Source organism: Wickerhamomyces anomalus (assembly GCF_001661255.1).
Source record: "Wickerhamomyces anomalus NRRL Y-366-8 unplaced genomic scaffold WICANscaffold_3, whole genome shotgun sequence".
NCBI lineage: Eukaryota > Fungi > Ascomycota > Saccharomycetes > Phaffomycetales > Wickerhamomycetaceae > Hansenula > Hansenula anomala.
The window spans coordinates 121,931-138,763 of NW_017567112.1; the positions used below are offsets into that span (position 1 = coordinate 121,931).

General features: G+C 35.1%; 9 protein-coding genes across 9 annotated transcripts; 4 read left to right on the forward strand and 5 right to left on the reverse strand.

Moving 5' to 3' along the window:
• Window positions 1–1,052: 1,052 nt before the first annotated feature.
• Window positions 1,053–4,052, forward strand: WICANDRAFT_78210 (uncharacterized protein; the record flags this gene model as incomplete). The annotated part of the gene is made up of 1 exon (XM_019184683.1): window positions 1,053–4,052. The coding sequence occupies one exon, from the start codon at window positions 1,053–1,055 to the stop codon at window positions 4,050–4,052; it is 3,000 nt and encodes a 999-aa protein (XP_019038769.1).
• Window positions 4,053–4,154: 102 nt separating this feature from the next.
• On the reverse strand, window positions 4,155–6,392 carry MLH1 (mismatch repair ATPase MLH1; the record flags this gene model as incomplete). The annotated part of the gene is made up of 2 exons (XM_019183315.1): window positions 4,155–6,314; window positions 6,369–6,392. 2 exons carry the CDS (start codon window positions 6,390–6,392, stop codon window positions 4,155–4,157), a joined length of 2,184 nt encoding a protein of 727 aa, XP_019038770.1.
• Window positions 6,393–6,597: 205 nt separating this feature from the next.
• On the forward strand, window positions 6,598–7,770 carry NSE4 (Smc5-Smc6 complex subunit NSE4; the record flags this gene model as incomplete). Its single annotated transcript, XM_019184684.1, has 1 exon — window positions 6,598–7,770. The coding sequence occupies one exon, from the start codon at window positions 6,598–6,600 to the stop codon at window positions 7,768–7,770; it is 1,173 nt and encodes a 390-aa protein (XP_019038771.1).
• A 77-nt stretch (window positions 7,771–7,847) lies between these two features.
• On the reverse strand, window positions 7,848–9,020 carry QRI7 (putative N(6)-L-threonylcarbamoyladenine synthase; the record flags this gene model as incomplete). The annotated part of the gene is made up of 1 exon (XM_019181654.1): window positions 7,848–9,020. One exon carries the CDS (start codon window positions 9,018–9,020, stop codon window positions 7,848–7,850), a length of 1,173 nt encoding a protein of 390 aa, XP_019038772.1.
• A 504-nt stretch (window positions 9,021–9,524) lies between these two features.
• MME1 (Mme1p) lies at window positions 9,525–10,682 on the forward strand (the record flags this gene model as incomplete). The annotated part of the gene is made up of 1 exon (XM_019183316.1): window positions 9,525–10,682. The coding sequence occupies one exon, from the start codon at window positions 9,525–9,527 to the stop codon at window positions 10,680–10,682; it is 1,158 nt and encodes a 385-aa protein (XP_019038773.1).
• Window positions 10,683–10,871: 189 nt separating this feature from the next.
• On the reverse strand, window positions 10,872–12,807 carry WICANDRAFT_52900 (aldo/keto reductase family protein; the record flags this gene model as incomplete). Its single annotated transcript, XM_019182702.1, has 2 exons — window positions 10,872–11,001; window positions 12,032–12,807. The coding sequence occupies 2 exons, from the start codon at window positions 12,805–12,807 to the stop codon at window positions 10,872–10,874; spliced, it is 906 nt and encodes a 301-aa protein (XP_019038774.1).
• A 406-nt stretch (window positions 12,808–13,213) lies between these two features.
• Window positions 13,214–13,839, forward strand: WICANDRAFT_91294 (uncharacterized protein; the record flags this gene model as incomplete). Its single annotated transcript, XM_019186281.1, has 1 exon — window positions 13,214–13,839. A coding segment is annotated over exon 1 (463 nt), but the record flags the coding sequence as incomplete, so codon positions are not given.
• A 711-nt stretch (window positions 13,840–14,550) lies between these two features.
• WICANDRAFT_30536 (uncharacterized protein) lies at window positions 14,551–16,032 on the reverse strand (the record flags this gene model as incomplete). The annotated part of the gene is made up of 1 exon (XM_019181741.1): window positions 14,551–16,032. One exon carries the CDS (start codon window positions 16,030–16,032, stop codon window positions 14,551–14,553), a length of 1,482 nt encoding a protein of 493 aa, XP_019038776.1.
• Window positions 16,033–16,300: 268 nt separating this feature from the next.
• MMS2 (E2 ubiquitin-conjugating protein MMS2) lies at window positions 16,301–16,775 on the reverse strand (the record flags this gene model as incomplete). The annotated part of the gene is made up of 2 exons (XM_019183317.1): window positions 16,301–16,706; window positions 16,765–16,775. The coding sequence occupies 2 exons, from the start codon at window positions 16,773–16,775 to the stop codon at window positions 16,301–16,303; spliced, it is 417 nt and encodes a 138-aa protein (XP_019038777.1).
• Window positions 16,776–16,833: the final 58 nt, after the last annotated feature.

Below are 16,833 nucleotides of genomic sequence, written 5' to 3' on the forward strand. Positions count from 1 at the left end.
GAGCTGAACTACAGCTGTTGTATTGTTATGTGGATGCAAATAACGTAGGCGGACTGGAAGGAAAGGCTGAAGCAAGCCTATTGATGCTGGGCTTGGGAATAGGCGGGCAGCCTGAGAAGCGATTCGTAATGGGATCAAGCCACCGCCTAGAAAACGAGCGCTTTGAACCATGGACTGTAAACTCTTGCTAGACGGAGGGAGACTCGGCACCTGCGCCGCTGTCTCTGTCCAGTACAGGATGCGCTAGTCTCCAGGAGACAGCTTAAATCTGTAGTCCCATGCGCAGCGTAGACCTGGGATTTTCAGGAACTAAGAGCAGCTTTTCAGCACTTCCCACATCGAATTTCGAAAAGTAAAGAGATGGGAATAAAGACAGCGTAACCCAAGGGCCAATGGTAAGGTACTGCAAGGTATGATCCCAAAAGTCTAACTTTACAATCGTAGACTTGGGCTTATTAATTCACTACAAATTGTACTGAAATTTTGTAGCGAGGGACGCCCTTATAAACTAGCTGGTATCGCATTATTATCGCTCCATCGTAAAAAGACACACAAATACACACAAAAAATATCAGAAACAGGATTACATCCTTTTGTCTAATAACATCAAGGGATACATCTAGAGAGTAATACGTCGCACCTCACACTTACGTTTCCACTGAAAAACACAGGTCTTTGCTGTGTGTGTTAGGGGAACCTCAATTCGTCAAGTCGTATTACAGGCTCAAAAGAAGAAAAATCAACAGGTAGATCTTTGGAATAGCACCATCCACCAAGTTGAAAATTTTATCCCAAAGCCATAAAAACTCAAGGAAGAGACTATAAACAAACCAAGATCTGTCACTCTGTGATCCATCATCTCAAGCCTTACAAGTGGTTCGGTTCATTCAACTACACATCACCATCTTTCAGTTTTGAAACTATAACGGCTAAACTCCCAGTACCTTGAAATCTAAACAGGATCGTAAAGAGGGCCTCAAGAGTACAAAAGGTCGTTAAATCAAAGCAGTTGAAGCACAGGATCAAGCTGGAAGAGTTACAATATATCAACCATGGATCGTTCCAACAATCAAACCGCTGCTAACGGGTATCCTGACCAATATCAAAATGACCCACAACAACAGCAGCATCACATTCAACAGGCTGATGTATGGAACCGCCAACAGCATCAACTCCATCCGCAAGGCCAAGTGCCAGGTCAACCGCAACTAATATCGGTGCCACTAGTTCACCATCAACTCCCACCTCAATATCAAGCCGTCCCTGCTCAAATGTGGAATGGTCAAGTAGCCATTGCTGCTCCTCATGGTCAAGTTCATCAACCGCCAGGTGTCCCAGCCAATGCTCATTATTCACCTTATGCTCAAATACAATATGCTTATTCACCAAATCAGCCCATAGGACTTGATCCTAATAGCCATTCACCACAGTATGCTTATGTCCAACAAACTCCACAATTGGTCTCAACAACTTCTCAAGAACACATACCACACCATCATCAACAACAACAACCTCATATGATTGAATCAAATTCAATTGCCACTCCATCTACAAGAACCTATACGCATGCTTTTAATGAAGAACCAAACACAGCATTTTCAACAACGGAGACAAAACATATGGATGCCTTGAATTCTGCTTTGAAAAATCCAATACCACCTTATGCTATTGCCACTACAAACAATACAAATGGGCGAAGATCTAAGACTCCAACAAGTAATAATGGATCAAATGCAAACACTTCACCAACAAATGAAGCCAATCCAAATGCTGCTAAGAAAGGCTTCAGAAACTCAAGAAGAAGACATAGAAACTCTCATCTTGGCTGTGCGACTTGTAAAAGTCGTCGTATCAAATGTGATGAACAATTACCACAATGTAAAAATTGTGTTAGAGCAAGACTAAGTTGTGCTTATTTGGCCTTGGATGACGCAGCTAGAGAAGCTTTGAAAACTGCTCAACAAGCTCATGCTGCTAGATTGCAAAGTTTAACTGTTCAATCAAATGCTCAGAACCAAAAATCACAACAACAAAATCAACATTACCATCATAATCAAATTCAACAACAAATGCAACAACATTCATATCCATACCCTAACCAACCTTATTTTGCCCCTGGATTACCTTCAAGAATATTTGTGAATTCATTACCTCCATTAGCTCAGCAGCAACAATATCAACCTGAACCCCAACAACAGCAACAACAGCCATTACAACATATACCAATTCAAGTCAATCTTCAAAAGCCTTTATTACCCCCATTAGAGTTCCCATTCCAACAGACTAATGGTTCAACAACCATCTCAAATAACAATAGTCCAACGGAAAGCATCAAGAGACCAAAATCTACGGGATCAGAAACTTCAAGCTCTGCAACTTCGGTATCAGGTGCTGGTTTAAATGATACAAGCGGTGGAAATTCTGCAATAAATTCAATCTCTTCAAGATTTTCAATTCAAGCTGATAGTTTCAATAGTTTAGCAACTTTGATAGGTAAACATAAAGATATTGATCCAAGAATATCTGATCAAAATCCTCAATTCCCAGAAGAATTTACTGAGATTGTTCTTGATCCAAATTGTACTAAACATTTGAATCAAATTTGGGAAAAAATAGATTGGTCATTGATTAAGAAATTTAGATCAGGATTTGAACCTGAATGGTTGTATGATGAATATGATCGTTATCACAACCTACTCATGAAAGAAGCTGAAAATAATATTGTTTTGTTCAAATCTTTGTTGTCAACAGGTGCTGTTTTATTAACTCAATATTCAAAAGATCAACAAGTTAGAGAGATCGCCTCAAGACAACTAAATAAAGAGTTTGAGATAGTCTTGAGATTTTTGGATAAATTTAAAATTGATTTAACAAAAGAAGTTAATGATCCAAAAGTTTTCTATGATAATGTGAATATTGCCTTTTCAAAATTTCAAATTTTCCAAACTGCAATCCCAACAACTTATTTTGGCTCTCATAATATGAATGATAATGTTGAATTAACAAGTCGGTTCTTTAATTTCATCATCTCTTACTTGAATAATGAGTTTGTGGCATTTAAAGATGAAGAAATTGTGCAAAAATATAAACAAGATGAATTATTCAAGCAAGCTGGAATTTTGAATGAGTATATGGGTGTTTTCATCATTTATTACGTCCAATGTATTAAGGCTTATCATACTGCTTCATATAACACTGTGTTTTTCCAGGAATTGATTAATAACATTGAAAAAGCTAAACCATTGATCTATGACAAATTATCTAAAGACCATCAAAAGGACTATGATAACTTGGTTGAGTTTACCACCAAGTTGAATGAATATTTTGTCAAACTTAGATCAGCAAGTGAGAACAGTAAGAATTTGACAAATGAATTACAAGTGTTGTTTTATACAATGAAGAAATGGTATTCAATTTTACCTGAACAATTATACATTGATCAACAATACCCAGATGAAGTCTATGTTCTTTATGCTTATTTCCATGCAACTATTTCATCATTGATTGCAATTTTCCCAGAAACTAGGTTTTATTTCATTTATTCATTTAATGGTAGAGATGGTACAAGAACAGCTAATCCAATTTTGAACTATTACAATAATGAAACAACAAGTACAGAAATCAAAGAAGCATTAAAATATCCTGTTAAATTGATTGAATTTTTCAAAAAGAGAACTTTATTGTTATCACAGTATTTAAGTGATGTTTCAAATTTACCTGCCAAGATCTTGTTGGATAAATCAAATAGACATATTTTGAGAAACTTGGTTAAAGAAGAACAATTGACTTCATTTGAAGTGGGAAATATTGATGAAAGTGCCTATCCAAACATTGATCAAACCTCAAGTTTCTACAACAAAGAATCAAACTCAATTATAATTCCATCTCTTTCAAGTGGTCATGGATTTAGTAATTTTGAAAAAGCTCAACTGAAAAGAGAATCACTGTTGAAAAAATCCGTGGAAGATGGGTTGACAACTATTGATAAGACTTTAATTGATTCATTCTTCACCTCACCATCAGCTTCATCATCTGTCTCACCAACTATATGAAACAAAACGTTTATCGAATGAGCTGAAATAATATTCTAATGCGGTATGAAATTACTTTTAAAAAATTATATATGTAGTCATAGCTATATATAATGTGTTGACTTAACATCTCTCAAACACTCTATATAAACCTGGTAAATTTGCAATTTCCACAACATCTTTCGTTAGGTTCTTGGTTGCAAGTAGTTTCTTCTTGATTATAGGCATTAACACGTTTTCAAGTGAATCATTCAATTCTTGATGCTTGTTAATCAAAGCAGGTTTCTCAGGATCATCATCTTTCAAAATTTCACTGCATTCAAAAGATTCTGGGATATAAAATAATGCCAATTGTTTCAAGATACCATCAAGGCAAAGCTTTTCATCTTCCCAACTGACTTTTGTCCCCAATCTGTAGAGAAACAATGGCAATTTATTTAATGGTGGTGTATAATTTTTCAGTAATAAAGGAATTGATTTCAATTTTGGGTCAGATGTGTCAGTATCTGTGATTTCTATTGAAAAATATTCCAATAGCATGTCAGACATGTTGATGAATACTTCAATAACTTCATCAATTGATTTATCAGAATCTTTGAAGTTTGGATGCTGGAAAACATGATTCAACAATTCCCTTAAAGGTAGCAGGTGATCGTCTTCAAAGTAAATCGTACCAAAATTGCTGAAATCTGATAATCCAATCTGATAAAACAATTCATTCAAAACACTTGCATAATCAACGAGCATCAATTTAACATCATACTGGATTGCAGCTAATCTTCTTTTAGAATCCACAATACCAATATATAACAAATTAGCGAAAACTTCAGTGAGTTTATTGTTAACATTTTTCTCAACATTTTCCCGTAGATCCAATATACTTTGTAGATTGACTTCGATTCTTTCCTTTGGGACAAATTTGAAGGCCTGTTGATTTGGTTGTGATTGCAGTTGGGTTGATTTGGCTTGTGGTTGAGTCCCATCTTCGATAATGGTGATATTTGTTGATTGATTCATCGTGGTGTCATCATCATCAATGTCTTCATGGCGTTCCAATTGAGATTCAGCTCTTGATGGTTGAGATTGCGACATGAATGTTGTTATCTTGGCCTGACTAGCATCTGTTCTAACAAGTTTATAGTCAAGTCTTTTGACTTTTTGGGAAGGGATAATAGGTTGTGACGGTTTAAATTGATCATCATTTTCATCCTCTTGTCTTGATCGTTTTGTTGGTAAAAATGATTGAGTTGGAAAGCTTCTTGATGAATCAATTTTAGAAAATTGTTCTTGAACTGACATGCAAATTTTGTCAATAATTTCATCTTCATATAGAAATCTAACTTCCCTCTTTGTTGGATGAACATTTACATCAACATTTTGAGGTGATATCATTAAGCTTAAGTAGATGAATGATTTGTGACCTTTTGGTAAGAAGTGGTTAATAGTTGATGTTAATGCTCTTTTCAAAGGGTCATTCGAAACAAGTCTATTATTTATGAAAAACACTGGTTGGACTGACTTCTTGTTATTATAATTTGGATTAGTGATTTGCCCTGATATCTTCATCACACCATACTCTTCAATTGGATCCATTTCAATGGGTATCAATTCATTAGCTATATTGGAACCAAAGACTGTCCTTATTCTCTCCTTTATCGATAAATTAGATCTAGTTGTTAGCGAGTAATGTGCATCTCCAAATTTCTTACAGGAAAACCCGACTCCTTCAGTATGAACAGCATATCTTCCAATGACATCTAATATTTTACAAAACTCATCGCTTGAAGACTTCAAAGCTCTTAATCTGGAAGGAACGTTGTAAAAAAGATCCTCAACTGTAATCTGTGTGCCCTTTCTACCAGCGACAGGTTTTGGATCATTTGATTCATTTGGTTTTGATGGGACTAGTTCACCATTTGAGTAAGTTGCCTTCCAAGCACAAGAGTCAGATTCTGTTTTTGTTGTGACGGATAAATGTGCGATATGTGATATACTTGCTAAAGCTTCACCTCTGAACCCATACGTGGCAATTGAATTCAAATCTTCATAGTTTGTTAATTTTGAAGTTGTGAATCTTTCACAAAGTATAGATAAATCTTCCTTTTGAATACCCGAACCATTATCAGTGATCTGTAGCAACTTCATACCACCTTCCTTCACCAAGATTTCAATAGAGGTAGCTTTAGCATCTATGGAATTCTCCATCATTTCCTTAAGAGCATTGGCTGGGGCAATGATGATTTCACCAGCAGCTATCTTGTTGACGACTGATACATCGAGCGGCTAAACAATTGTCAGAGAATGGCAATGTAAAGCCAGAAAAGACACTTCACTTACTTTGATTCTTCCAGGAACAGACATGCTGGATTAAGCCTTGAATATCAGCCAAAGTTTCTACTAAAGTTGCAATTTCTAGAAACAGTTTTGAAAACGTACACGCTTTTGGTTTTGATGCTTTCGCGACTTTTTTCTATGTTGATGATAAAAAAATAACAAAAAAAGACGCGTACTTGATAGATAGAAAAATCCTTCAGAAAAGTCATCGAAAGAGACATCTGGATTCACGATGTTGGGTGTCAAGCGTAATGGTGTTACTACTAATGGCGTCGACCATGGCCAAACAAAGAAAAGAGTGAAATATGCAGTTGAAGACGACGAGGAAGACGAAGCTGGTGAATCAAGTGAAGAAGAAGAGGAGGAAGACGATGATGAAGACGATGAAGATGATGAAGAAGAAGAAGAAGAAGAAGATGATGACGAACAAGATTTACAAGACCCAAACGATCTTCTTTCAAAAGAGCAGAAACTATTGGCTCTTTCTAGAGAAATCAGCTCTGCTATTAAGAATGACCGTGCCAGAGCTGCTCGTGAAGGTGGGTTAGAACAAGCTAGGGAACATTTGGAGAAAATCAATGCTGCTTTTGCTGAAAGACAGAAACTTAAATCATCACACAAAACTCTTGAAGTGTATGATTCTAGAAATTTACTCGATGGTGGTGATTTGATGGATATCGCATTGAGAAACATAAAGCTAGGTACCAGTGGAGGTGTCTTGAATGTTGAGGAGTTTACAAGAAGAATGAAAACTTTCCTATTGAAAACTGCCATACAGTATGATAACGAAGATGATGATCCAGAAAATTATTATGATAAGAAACACGAATTTAGAAAGTTTAATTGGTTTCAATTCGGTACATTCTTATATTCAAGAGGTAATAAAGCACCAACAACAAGTCATTTATTAGGCCCATTAGAAATAGAAAAGAAAATTAGACAATTCAAGGCAAGGGTTGCTGAAATACCTGTTGGTAAACAAGTTACTGCTGAAAAAGTTAGTGGTGATGATATCAATGGTAAATCAATTAATCAAACTCCTAATTCAGTTCAAGAATGTTTCAAAGTGTTCCACGAAAAATCACACGGAGCTGAAATTAACATCTTCAAATTTTTCATAAATCCTCACTCTTTTTCACAATCCATTGAAAATATGTTTTTTACAAGTTTCTTGATAAGAGATGGTAGATTGATATTAGGTGAAGATGAAGATGGATATCCAACAATAGCAGAATTACCACCACTACCTCAAGATCCAAAGGAAAGAGAAAAAGTGCTATTAGAAAGACGTGATAGACCTTCAAATCATATTATCTTCCAATTGGAGTATGATAGTTGGAAGAATCTAATAGAGAAGTTAAACATCACTGAATCGTATCTACCACACAGACTTGAAGAGGATTGATTTAATCAATCATTGCTATTATTTATATTAACGTATATGCTTCGTAATATGTACATTGTGGTTTGTTTGTTTTAATGCTATTTTATGTTTTTCTGTTTCCAACCTTCAACTTTCATGATATCAGATAATGGCCATTTACTTATTGGTAAGACTGATTCCTCTGTAGTTAAACCATGTTCGTAAAGTTCAATTCCAGCCCAACCAATCATAACTGCATTGTCTGTGCATAAAGCTGGAGAAGGATAACTTGTTCTTTCAATACTAGTTGATTTTAAAGCTTCATCCAACAAAACTCTCAAAGTGACGTTTGAAGCTACACCACCAGAAGCGACGAAATCTTTGACACCTTTAAGTTTTGATTCGTTTTCTTTCAAAACCAATTTAAGTTTATCAATCATATGTCCAAATATACCCTGTTGAATATGATAACCTAAACATGCTTGAACAACCTCATCATTCAAGTCCAATTTTTCATTATCAATCAACCTTTTAACAGCCCCGTGAAATGGAGCGAACGAATATGCAATTTGATCTTTTCTACCACTTTTGTTGTATAATGGTTTTGGCATTTGAAAATCCTTATAATCCCAATGTTGACGATTTGCATTAACAAAAGTTTCTAAAGCTTTACCCATATTATTCCCCTTCATACCTATTTCTCTTGAACATTTATCTAGTGAATCACCTGCAGCTATGTCCATCGTTTCACAAAGGATCTCATGGTCTAATAAACTTCTTGATAAAACCAACATTGTATGACCTCCACTTACTAGTAAATTTAAGAATGGAAATTGAGGAACTTGTCCTGACGTTTCAAATCTCGGCACCAGTAAATGACCCAACATATGATGAACACCTACCAATGGCTTATCAAAGGCAACAGATAAAGCTTTTGCAAATTCTAATCCAACAGACAATGAGCCTGCCATCCCAGGACCTCTTGTGACACATACAACATCTGGAGGGTTTGTTGAAGATATACCATTCTGTTGAAATAGTTCCCTTGTAATGCGGGCCAAATCAGTCTGATGGTGTTGAAAAGCCTTTGTGGGTATTATACCACCTTCCTTCACAGAGTTTAAAGTGGATTTTATATGTTGAATCAGCTGAACATTGTCTTGGTCTCTCTCTATTAAAGCGACACAGGTATCATCACAGCTCGACTCTATCGCGAGTACTTTGTAACCTCTCCTTATGACTCTGCTGGATACCAAAGAGCATATTCTATTTCTTGTGATACACCGAAGCATCTTTGGATCTGGTAGTGTTTAGCTAAATGGGTATTAAATCAATCTAATTCTAGTTTCGCTTATACGTGCAAAAAAAATCAGTTCACGTGACCCGCGAAAGTGTGGTGCGAACCGGCGCATTCTTTCAAATCAAAATCAAAGTAAAAAAAGATGAAAAAAGTTGAAATTTTAATTGTGAAGATGAAAAAAATAAAGGCAGAGTTCATTTTGACAAAGAGATACTTACGAGATTGGGGTCCACCAGGAGATGAATGAATGCTGATAGGCAGTAACAGAGCAGAGTTCACAAGAGTCACACTACACACAGAGCCCAAATTCACCCCATAAAACCTCGTTCACTAGTGCTTAGATCCGGTTCAATAGACCAGTAAAAACAATAGAGAGGTAAAATAACGGGAATTTAACTTATTTCATACAACATATTTCAATATTCACACAAAGAGAGACACGGCAGAGAGGTTTTGTCTGATACCAAACTACTCGCTCCATTCCATTTAATAGACCATGATTGGGTCTTCAGTACCGTTTGAAGCCCAGCGTAAACATGAACATGAACAACATACACATTCTCCATCCTCAAACCAACCAAGTTCCACACCTTTGATACAACAAGATGAAGAAGTGCTAAGCCCGATAATACATTGTATGCTTGCTGGTGGTCTTGGTGGTGCTATTGGAGATTCCGTTATGCATTCTTTAGATACCGTCAAGACTCGTCAACAAGGTTCTCCAACAACTACAAAATACAAAAATATGATCAAGGCTTACAGAACCATAATGGTGGAAGAAGGTATAAGAAGAGGATTATATGGAGGTTATGGAGCAGCGATGCTTGGTTCATTTCCTAGCACTGCCATTTTCTTTGCAACTTATGAATTTACAAAGAGAACAATGATTCAAGATTTACAAATTAATGATACTTTATCTCATTTAACTGCAGGGTTTTTAGGTGATTTTGCATCAAGTTTTATTTATGTCCCTAGTGAAGTTTTGAAAACAAGATTACAATTACAAGGACGTTTCAATAATCCATATTTCCAATCAGGTTATAATTATAAGGGTCTTTTCGATGCTATAAAGACTTTAATTTCACAAGAAGGTCCACAAACTTTGTTTTTTGGTTACAAAGCTACATTATGCAGAGATTTACCATTTTCAGCCTTACAATTTGCATTTTATGAAAAATTTAGACAATATGCATTCCTTTCAAGAGGATTAGATTACAAGAAAGATGATTTAACTATTGACCTTGAATTATCAACAGGTGCAGCAGCCGGTGGGTTAGCTGGTACTTTAACTACACCATTAGATGTCATCAAAACTAGAATACAGACCCAAAACCCTTCCTCAATACCTCCTCCATCATCTTCACATACTACTTCCCCTTCATCCAATGTTCATTCAAAAGTTAAAAATCCTACAACCATAAATACCAAAAACTATACAATCCCATCAACTGCACAACCAGCAATTCTAAACACTTCATCAATTTTCAGAGGTTTATTCATAGTTTACAAAACAGAAGGGATTGTTGGTTTATTTAGTGGTGTTGGTCCAAGATTTGTATGGACAAGTGTTCAGAGTAGTATAATGTTACTACTATATCAAGTTGCATTAAAAACATTAGATAACGCTCTACTGAGTGACAATAAATTTGAATAGATTTTACTCAGTGTGATATTATAGCTAAGTTATAAAAGGTGTCAAAGATTGATGTCTAGATTAATAATAATTTACCCCCATGTATATATACAAATTACCAAAGCTATAAAAAGTATACTGCTCATTATATGAAATAATAAAATAGAACCACCATGAGATATGATAATTAACTTGTATGGTGTAGAATTTTCAATCATGAAATGTTGTAGGATCCCATCCAGTGACAAAATAACTATTTGGCATGTTTAAAATTTCCATATCTTCATCCTTGATTTCAAAATCCCAAACATCAAAGTTACTAACAAGCCTTTCAGGATTACTTGTTTTTGGTAATGGTATATATCCCATTTGTAAACTCCATTTAATCAATATTTGAGCTTGAGTCTTGTTGTATTTCTTACTCAATTTTGTCAATTTTTCATTCTCAAATTTTTGACCTTTAGCAAGTGGTGAGTAAGCCTCCATTTTGATTCCCTTTTCAACGCAAAACTTTACCAATTCATCTCTTCTTAACCAAGGATGTAATTCAACTTGATTCACATCTGGCTCAATCTCTAACCCATCCCATTCATACAATTCTTTCAAATGGTGTACACCATAATTTGCAACGCCTATCGATTTGATTGAACCTTCTTTAGCTAGATCTTGTAAAGCCTTCCATGTTTCCAGCCTTTTCTCTTTATTAGTCTGGGGTGATAATATCAGTACTTGATCAATATATGAGGAGTTTATACCCTTCATTTTATCCAAAGTTCTGGAAACACTTCTTTTGGTCTTGTCATAACCTTGGACATTATCAAACAATTTAGTTGAAAAGAAGACATCCTCTCTTTTATTTTGAGAATCTTTTGAAAGCCATTCAGAAATACCATCTATTGATTGTTTTTCATTCTGATAAATTTGGGCAGAATCGAAACCTCTATATCCAATATCTAAAGCTTTTGATACGATTGAAGTTGCTTGTTGTGGGGAGATGTGATAAAGACCTAGAGCAATTCCAGGGATTTTAACCCCTGATTTTAAGGTATGAGTGAGCATGATATGTATATTGAAACGACAAGCATTATGGACAAATCAAATATCATATTTTCATGGATTAGAACCGTTTTTTAAATAGTGGAAGTTTGTTGTTTTTAGATTGCTTTTAAGATTTATGCCTCTCTCGTAAAGTTTTGACATCACGAATAAATTGGCAGATGCCTCGAAAGAAACATATTCAAGTCATTTTTTCTACATTTTCAGTTATATAATTTATATCTATTCACTACTTATCATATGTTGTTGGATCCCAGCCAGAGATGTAATAACTTTCTGGTTGACTTAATAGGTCGACATCTTCTTTACTCAACTCGAAATTGAAAACATCAAAATTTGAGGCCAGTCTTCCTGGATTACTTGTCTTTGGCAATGTTACAAAACCTTGTTGAATTGACCATCTAATCATTATCTGGGCTTGAGACTTGTTGTACTTTTTACTTAAGCTCATCACATTCTCATCCTTATCGAATTTTTGGCCTCTAACCAATGGAGAATAAGCTTCTAACAAGATGCCTTTGTTTCTGCAATACTTGACAAGCTCATTTCTCATCAACCAAGGGTGCAATTCAACTTGATTAACTGCAGGCTCTATCTTTAAACCCTCCCAAGCATATAACTCCTCTAAATGATGTATACCATAGTTTGAAACACCAATTGAATGTATAAAACCTGCTTCTGCAAATTCTTGCAAGGCTTTATAACTTCCAAGTCTTTTCTCCTTGTTACTTTGAGGAGAGTGAATAAGAACTAGATCTAAATAATCAGAGATACCTTTAATGTTATCAAGACTTTGTTGAATGGCAGCTTTAGTTAATTCGTAACCATGATTTTGATCAAAGATCTTTGTAGTATAGAAAACATCACTTCTTTTGTTTGTTTTTGGATTTTCATTGATCCATTCAGCAACACCTTGGAGAACCTCTTTCTCGTTATTGTAGAATTGGGCACAATCAATGTGTCTGTATCCTATATTCAAAGCAGAATGGACAAGTTTAGGTGCTTCATTAACAGGGGTTTTATAGACACCTAAAGCGATTGCTGGAATTTTGTAACCAGATCTCGAAACATAAGCTGGAACATTGGACATTTTGGTGATTCTGATGAGTTTGAGCTTTGTATATACTAAAAAACCTAGTAATTGTTCATGAAGATGTGTGCCTCCTTTTATAGTTGAAGATTCTAGCAGGCGGAGTTCCGTTTGGTATATATAAGCTGACTAGTTATAAGTGTTCAAGGTGTAATTCAACGCTTTTAGCGCACTTAACAGACTATTTCCAGTAACTTGAAAGTAAGTATCTGATAGTCTAGGCTCTTGAATGCCTCGTTACAAAACAAACTGTACGCTTAATTCAAAGTACCCGATCTACATAGTTAAGGCAAAATTGGGAGTAAAATATTACATAAGCAATTTGGATTACATAATATTTTTTTTTTTGTTTACATTTTTGAAAACGTATAACGATTGAAAAAAAATCAACATAAAAGAGAAAAGATACACAGCGAGAAAGGAACACATGTCTGCCGAATTGAGCTTATTCAAGAGACTGCCGTTTCCCTATGCGAAGGAGCTCAAAGACCTTCGCAACGAATCAAGACCAAATCTCTACTTTGAAAATGTTAACCAAAGTTTATACGCTGCTATAAAGTACATTAGAAATGAACTTGTGTTTAAAAAGCTCAAAGATAGACAAAAATTGGTTCTTGATAGATATATTTCAGATATAGCCGGTCTCCCAAGGCTCAATGTTGATCATTATTACCCACCTGAAAATATTGACAAAATGGACAAATTTTTAACAAAGTTGAAACAATCTGGAATCAGCCAAGTACATTATGTTTCGATTGTCTACTACATCCTCAAGGACTTTTCATTTGATGCTGCTGAAAGCTATATCAAAAATGGTGCATCAAAAGAATTGTCACAATTAGGGAACCAGTCATTAAGCTGCAGAATTAGTAAAAATCAATATGATTTGATAAACTCCATCTATTATTTTGATAGGTTCAATATAGTGAAGGCCTTAAGATTTTTACAAAGTGGGAGCGTCGCAATTCAAAGCCCTCAGTTCATTGATCACTTAATTAGATTGGCAAACATAATACCCTACCATCCAGAAACCAACATTCAAAATCTGTCAAATTTGAATGAAATTAGATCTTTTATCAATATAAATTCTTCAAGTGAGACTTCATTATCCGTTACATCGGTCATTTACAATTTCAGTAATTCAATATTGCTTTTAGATCTGGATATTTTATTCATCTATTTGGATTCACTTACAGATGTGTCACCATTGAATTCGATCTTACTATCAAACGAATTAGTTGCAAATTATCAATCACAATCCTTACCAATTTCAGTTGAGTTAATATTCAAAATCATTATTAAAAAACTTTTTTTAAAGACTTATAGACAAAGATATATAATCAGAACATTGTTCCAACGGAAGTATATGGATAGAGATCAATTTAATCAAATATTTGATACCCTAGCCATGTTCCAGTTATACAATTCAGACCATTCATATAAAGTTGATTCAATACTTTATGATATACTATTGGATGTTGTTTCAGATGAAGAAAAACAATTAACAAATAAATATCCAAATTTTTTCAACAAATTGAATGAACATAATGATCAAACCAAATTATTGATAAGAGATTTCTTGGTTTTGAGAAAAGTATCAGATTTTAATGCTTATGCTATTGATTTGCTAAACTTATCAAAAATTGCGAACTCTGTTAAGGCACCAAGTAAATTAACACTTGCTGATATCGTGAGTCTTTTGAGGGATTAGCTACGTATAGACTAATTAATACTATTTTAAAACTATAAAGAATCTCTAATATCTTGTCTTTTCTTTTTGGTCTTTTCAACTTGTTCTTCAAAGTCTTTCAACGAAACACCAGCTTCCCATCTTAAACCATATGCTGGATGATCTTTGGCCAAAAAAGTTTGACCTTTTTGACCATTCAAATTTTCTCTTAAAGTACCACCTGGAACCTCATAATCTAAATGGAATAAACCTCTTTTCTGTAATTCTGGGACTAATAAATCCACAATATCATGAAGTCCCTCAGGATAAACAGAAACTCCCAAATTCAATCCATCAATATCATAATCTCTGACCCATCTTTCGATTTCATCTGCAACTTCGATATATGATCCAAATAATGAACCACTTCTTGCCTTATAATTTTCAATTATTTCTCTTTTAGTCAAGCTTTTACCAGGAACTTTTTGTCTTGTGATCCCTTCAACAGTTGTTCTCAAGTTGTTGTTTGGACCTCCAAGAGATACTTCTCCATCCAATTCAAATTTACTCAAATCAATACCCGAAATACTACTGAATCCAATTTCAGCAGATAATGGAACAGCTGCTGCACTTATTTCTTCCAATTTCTTCTCAGCCTCTTCATGGGTTTTACCAATAATTGGGTATGAAGCAATCAAAAATTTTATAGAATCTTCAGATCTACCAAATTTTTCTTTAGCCAATTTCTTCATTGATTGGATTTTTTCTTTTAAATGAGGTTTATCACGATCATCAAGGTATACAACTTCAGCATTTCCAGCACCCAATTCTTTCCCCTTTTTAGATGTACCTGCTTGAATGATGACAGGGAACCTTTGTTTTGAAGGTTCTGTTATAGCTGGTCCTGGAACATCGAAGTATTTGCCCTTATGGTTGATTTCTCTAATACGTTCTGGATCAATAAATGTAGCATTTTCACGATCATTAACCAAAGCATCATCTCTCCATGAACTTAATAGTAAATCATAAACAACATCCAAGTATTCTTCAGTTTTCACATATCTTTCATCATGTTCAGGTAATGGAGCACCATTCAGCAATTGACGGCCAATGCTATTAAGGTAAGAACTAACAATATTCCAACCAACCCTTCCTTTCGTTACATGGTCCAACGAAGCCAATCTTCTATGAAACAAATAAGGGTGCTCACTAACAGTACTGAAAGTGATACCAAATCCCAAATTTTCCGTCACAGCAGCAACAGCTGGGATTATTGCACTTGGATCAACTCTAGGAATAGCTTGACCAGCTTTTGCAGGATGTTTAAAATTTGCAGGCCCTTCAAATTCATCAAATAAAACAAGATGGTCTGCTATGAATATAGCATGAAGCTTCCCCTTTTCAGCTAATTTGGCATATTCGATCCAAGCATCAACGTCTCTAGTGAATTCTCTGGATTTGTCACGTGGATGTCTCCATTTTGCAGCATATCCCGGGTTAAAAGCATTGATGATAAGTTTTTTTGAAGGTTTGTGTCTTTTAGTATCTGAAGTCATCTTTGGAGATCTATAACATATAGAAAAAACTAACTTCAATTGAAGACATATTGAGATCGTTTTATACCACTCGAAATGATTTTGAAAACCTGTCGAAGAACTGTGGCACAGGCTTGATGATTAGCACTGTGGTTACACACTACAAATCATTATCAGGAAACAACATTAACGTAATTCAAATAAAACATAGGAAAACCAAATCATGCCATTGAGTCGTACATAACATCTAACAAATTCACACCTATCACACAATCAACAAAAGTCACACTCAATATGATGAACCTTCAGGAGGTTGGGTCAACTTCTTGTTTGCTGCACTAGCCATATCTCTTCTTAATTCAACCAAAATATGTTCAATAGTGAAGCTTCTTTTCCAATTACCCAATACTGGGAATTTAGCAGGATCAACAGTACCTGTGCTTTGATCAACTGAAGGTAAATTAACTTTTGAAATGAATTTAACCAATGGGGCTTCCTCTGGATAGTTATCACCACAGGTAATGCTCAATGTATAGATCCTGTTTTCATGGTTACTATGAGGAGGACCTAGAATTGTACCATTCCAATGTGTTAAAGAGCTATCGCCTGAGTCAACCAACCCGTATGAGCAGTAATCTGGACCTGAACCCTTTTCACCTTTCTCTAATTCTTCCAACAATCTAAAACTTCTAGGACTGAGCCAAGTCGTTAGTCAAAAAGGATTTATACATAGCTCAAAAAACACCAACTTACACTTTTGACATCTCTTTTTCGTCTTCTCTTTTGTCGTTGGACTTCTTTTTTTGCTGCTGCTGATGGTAC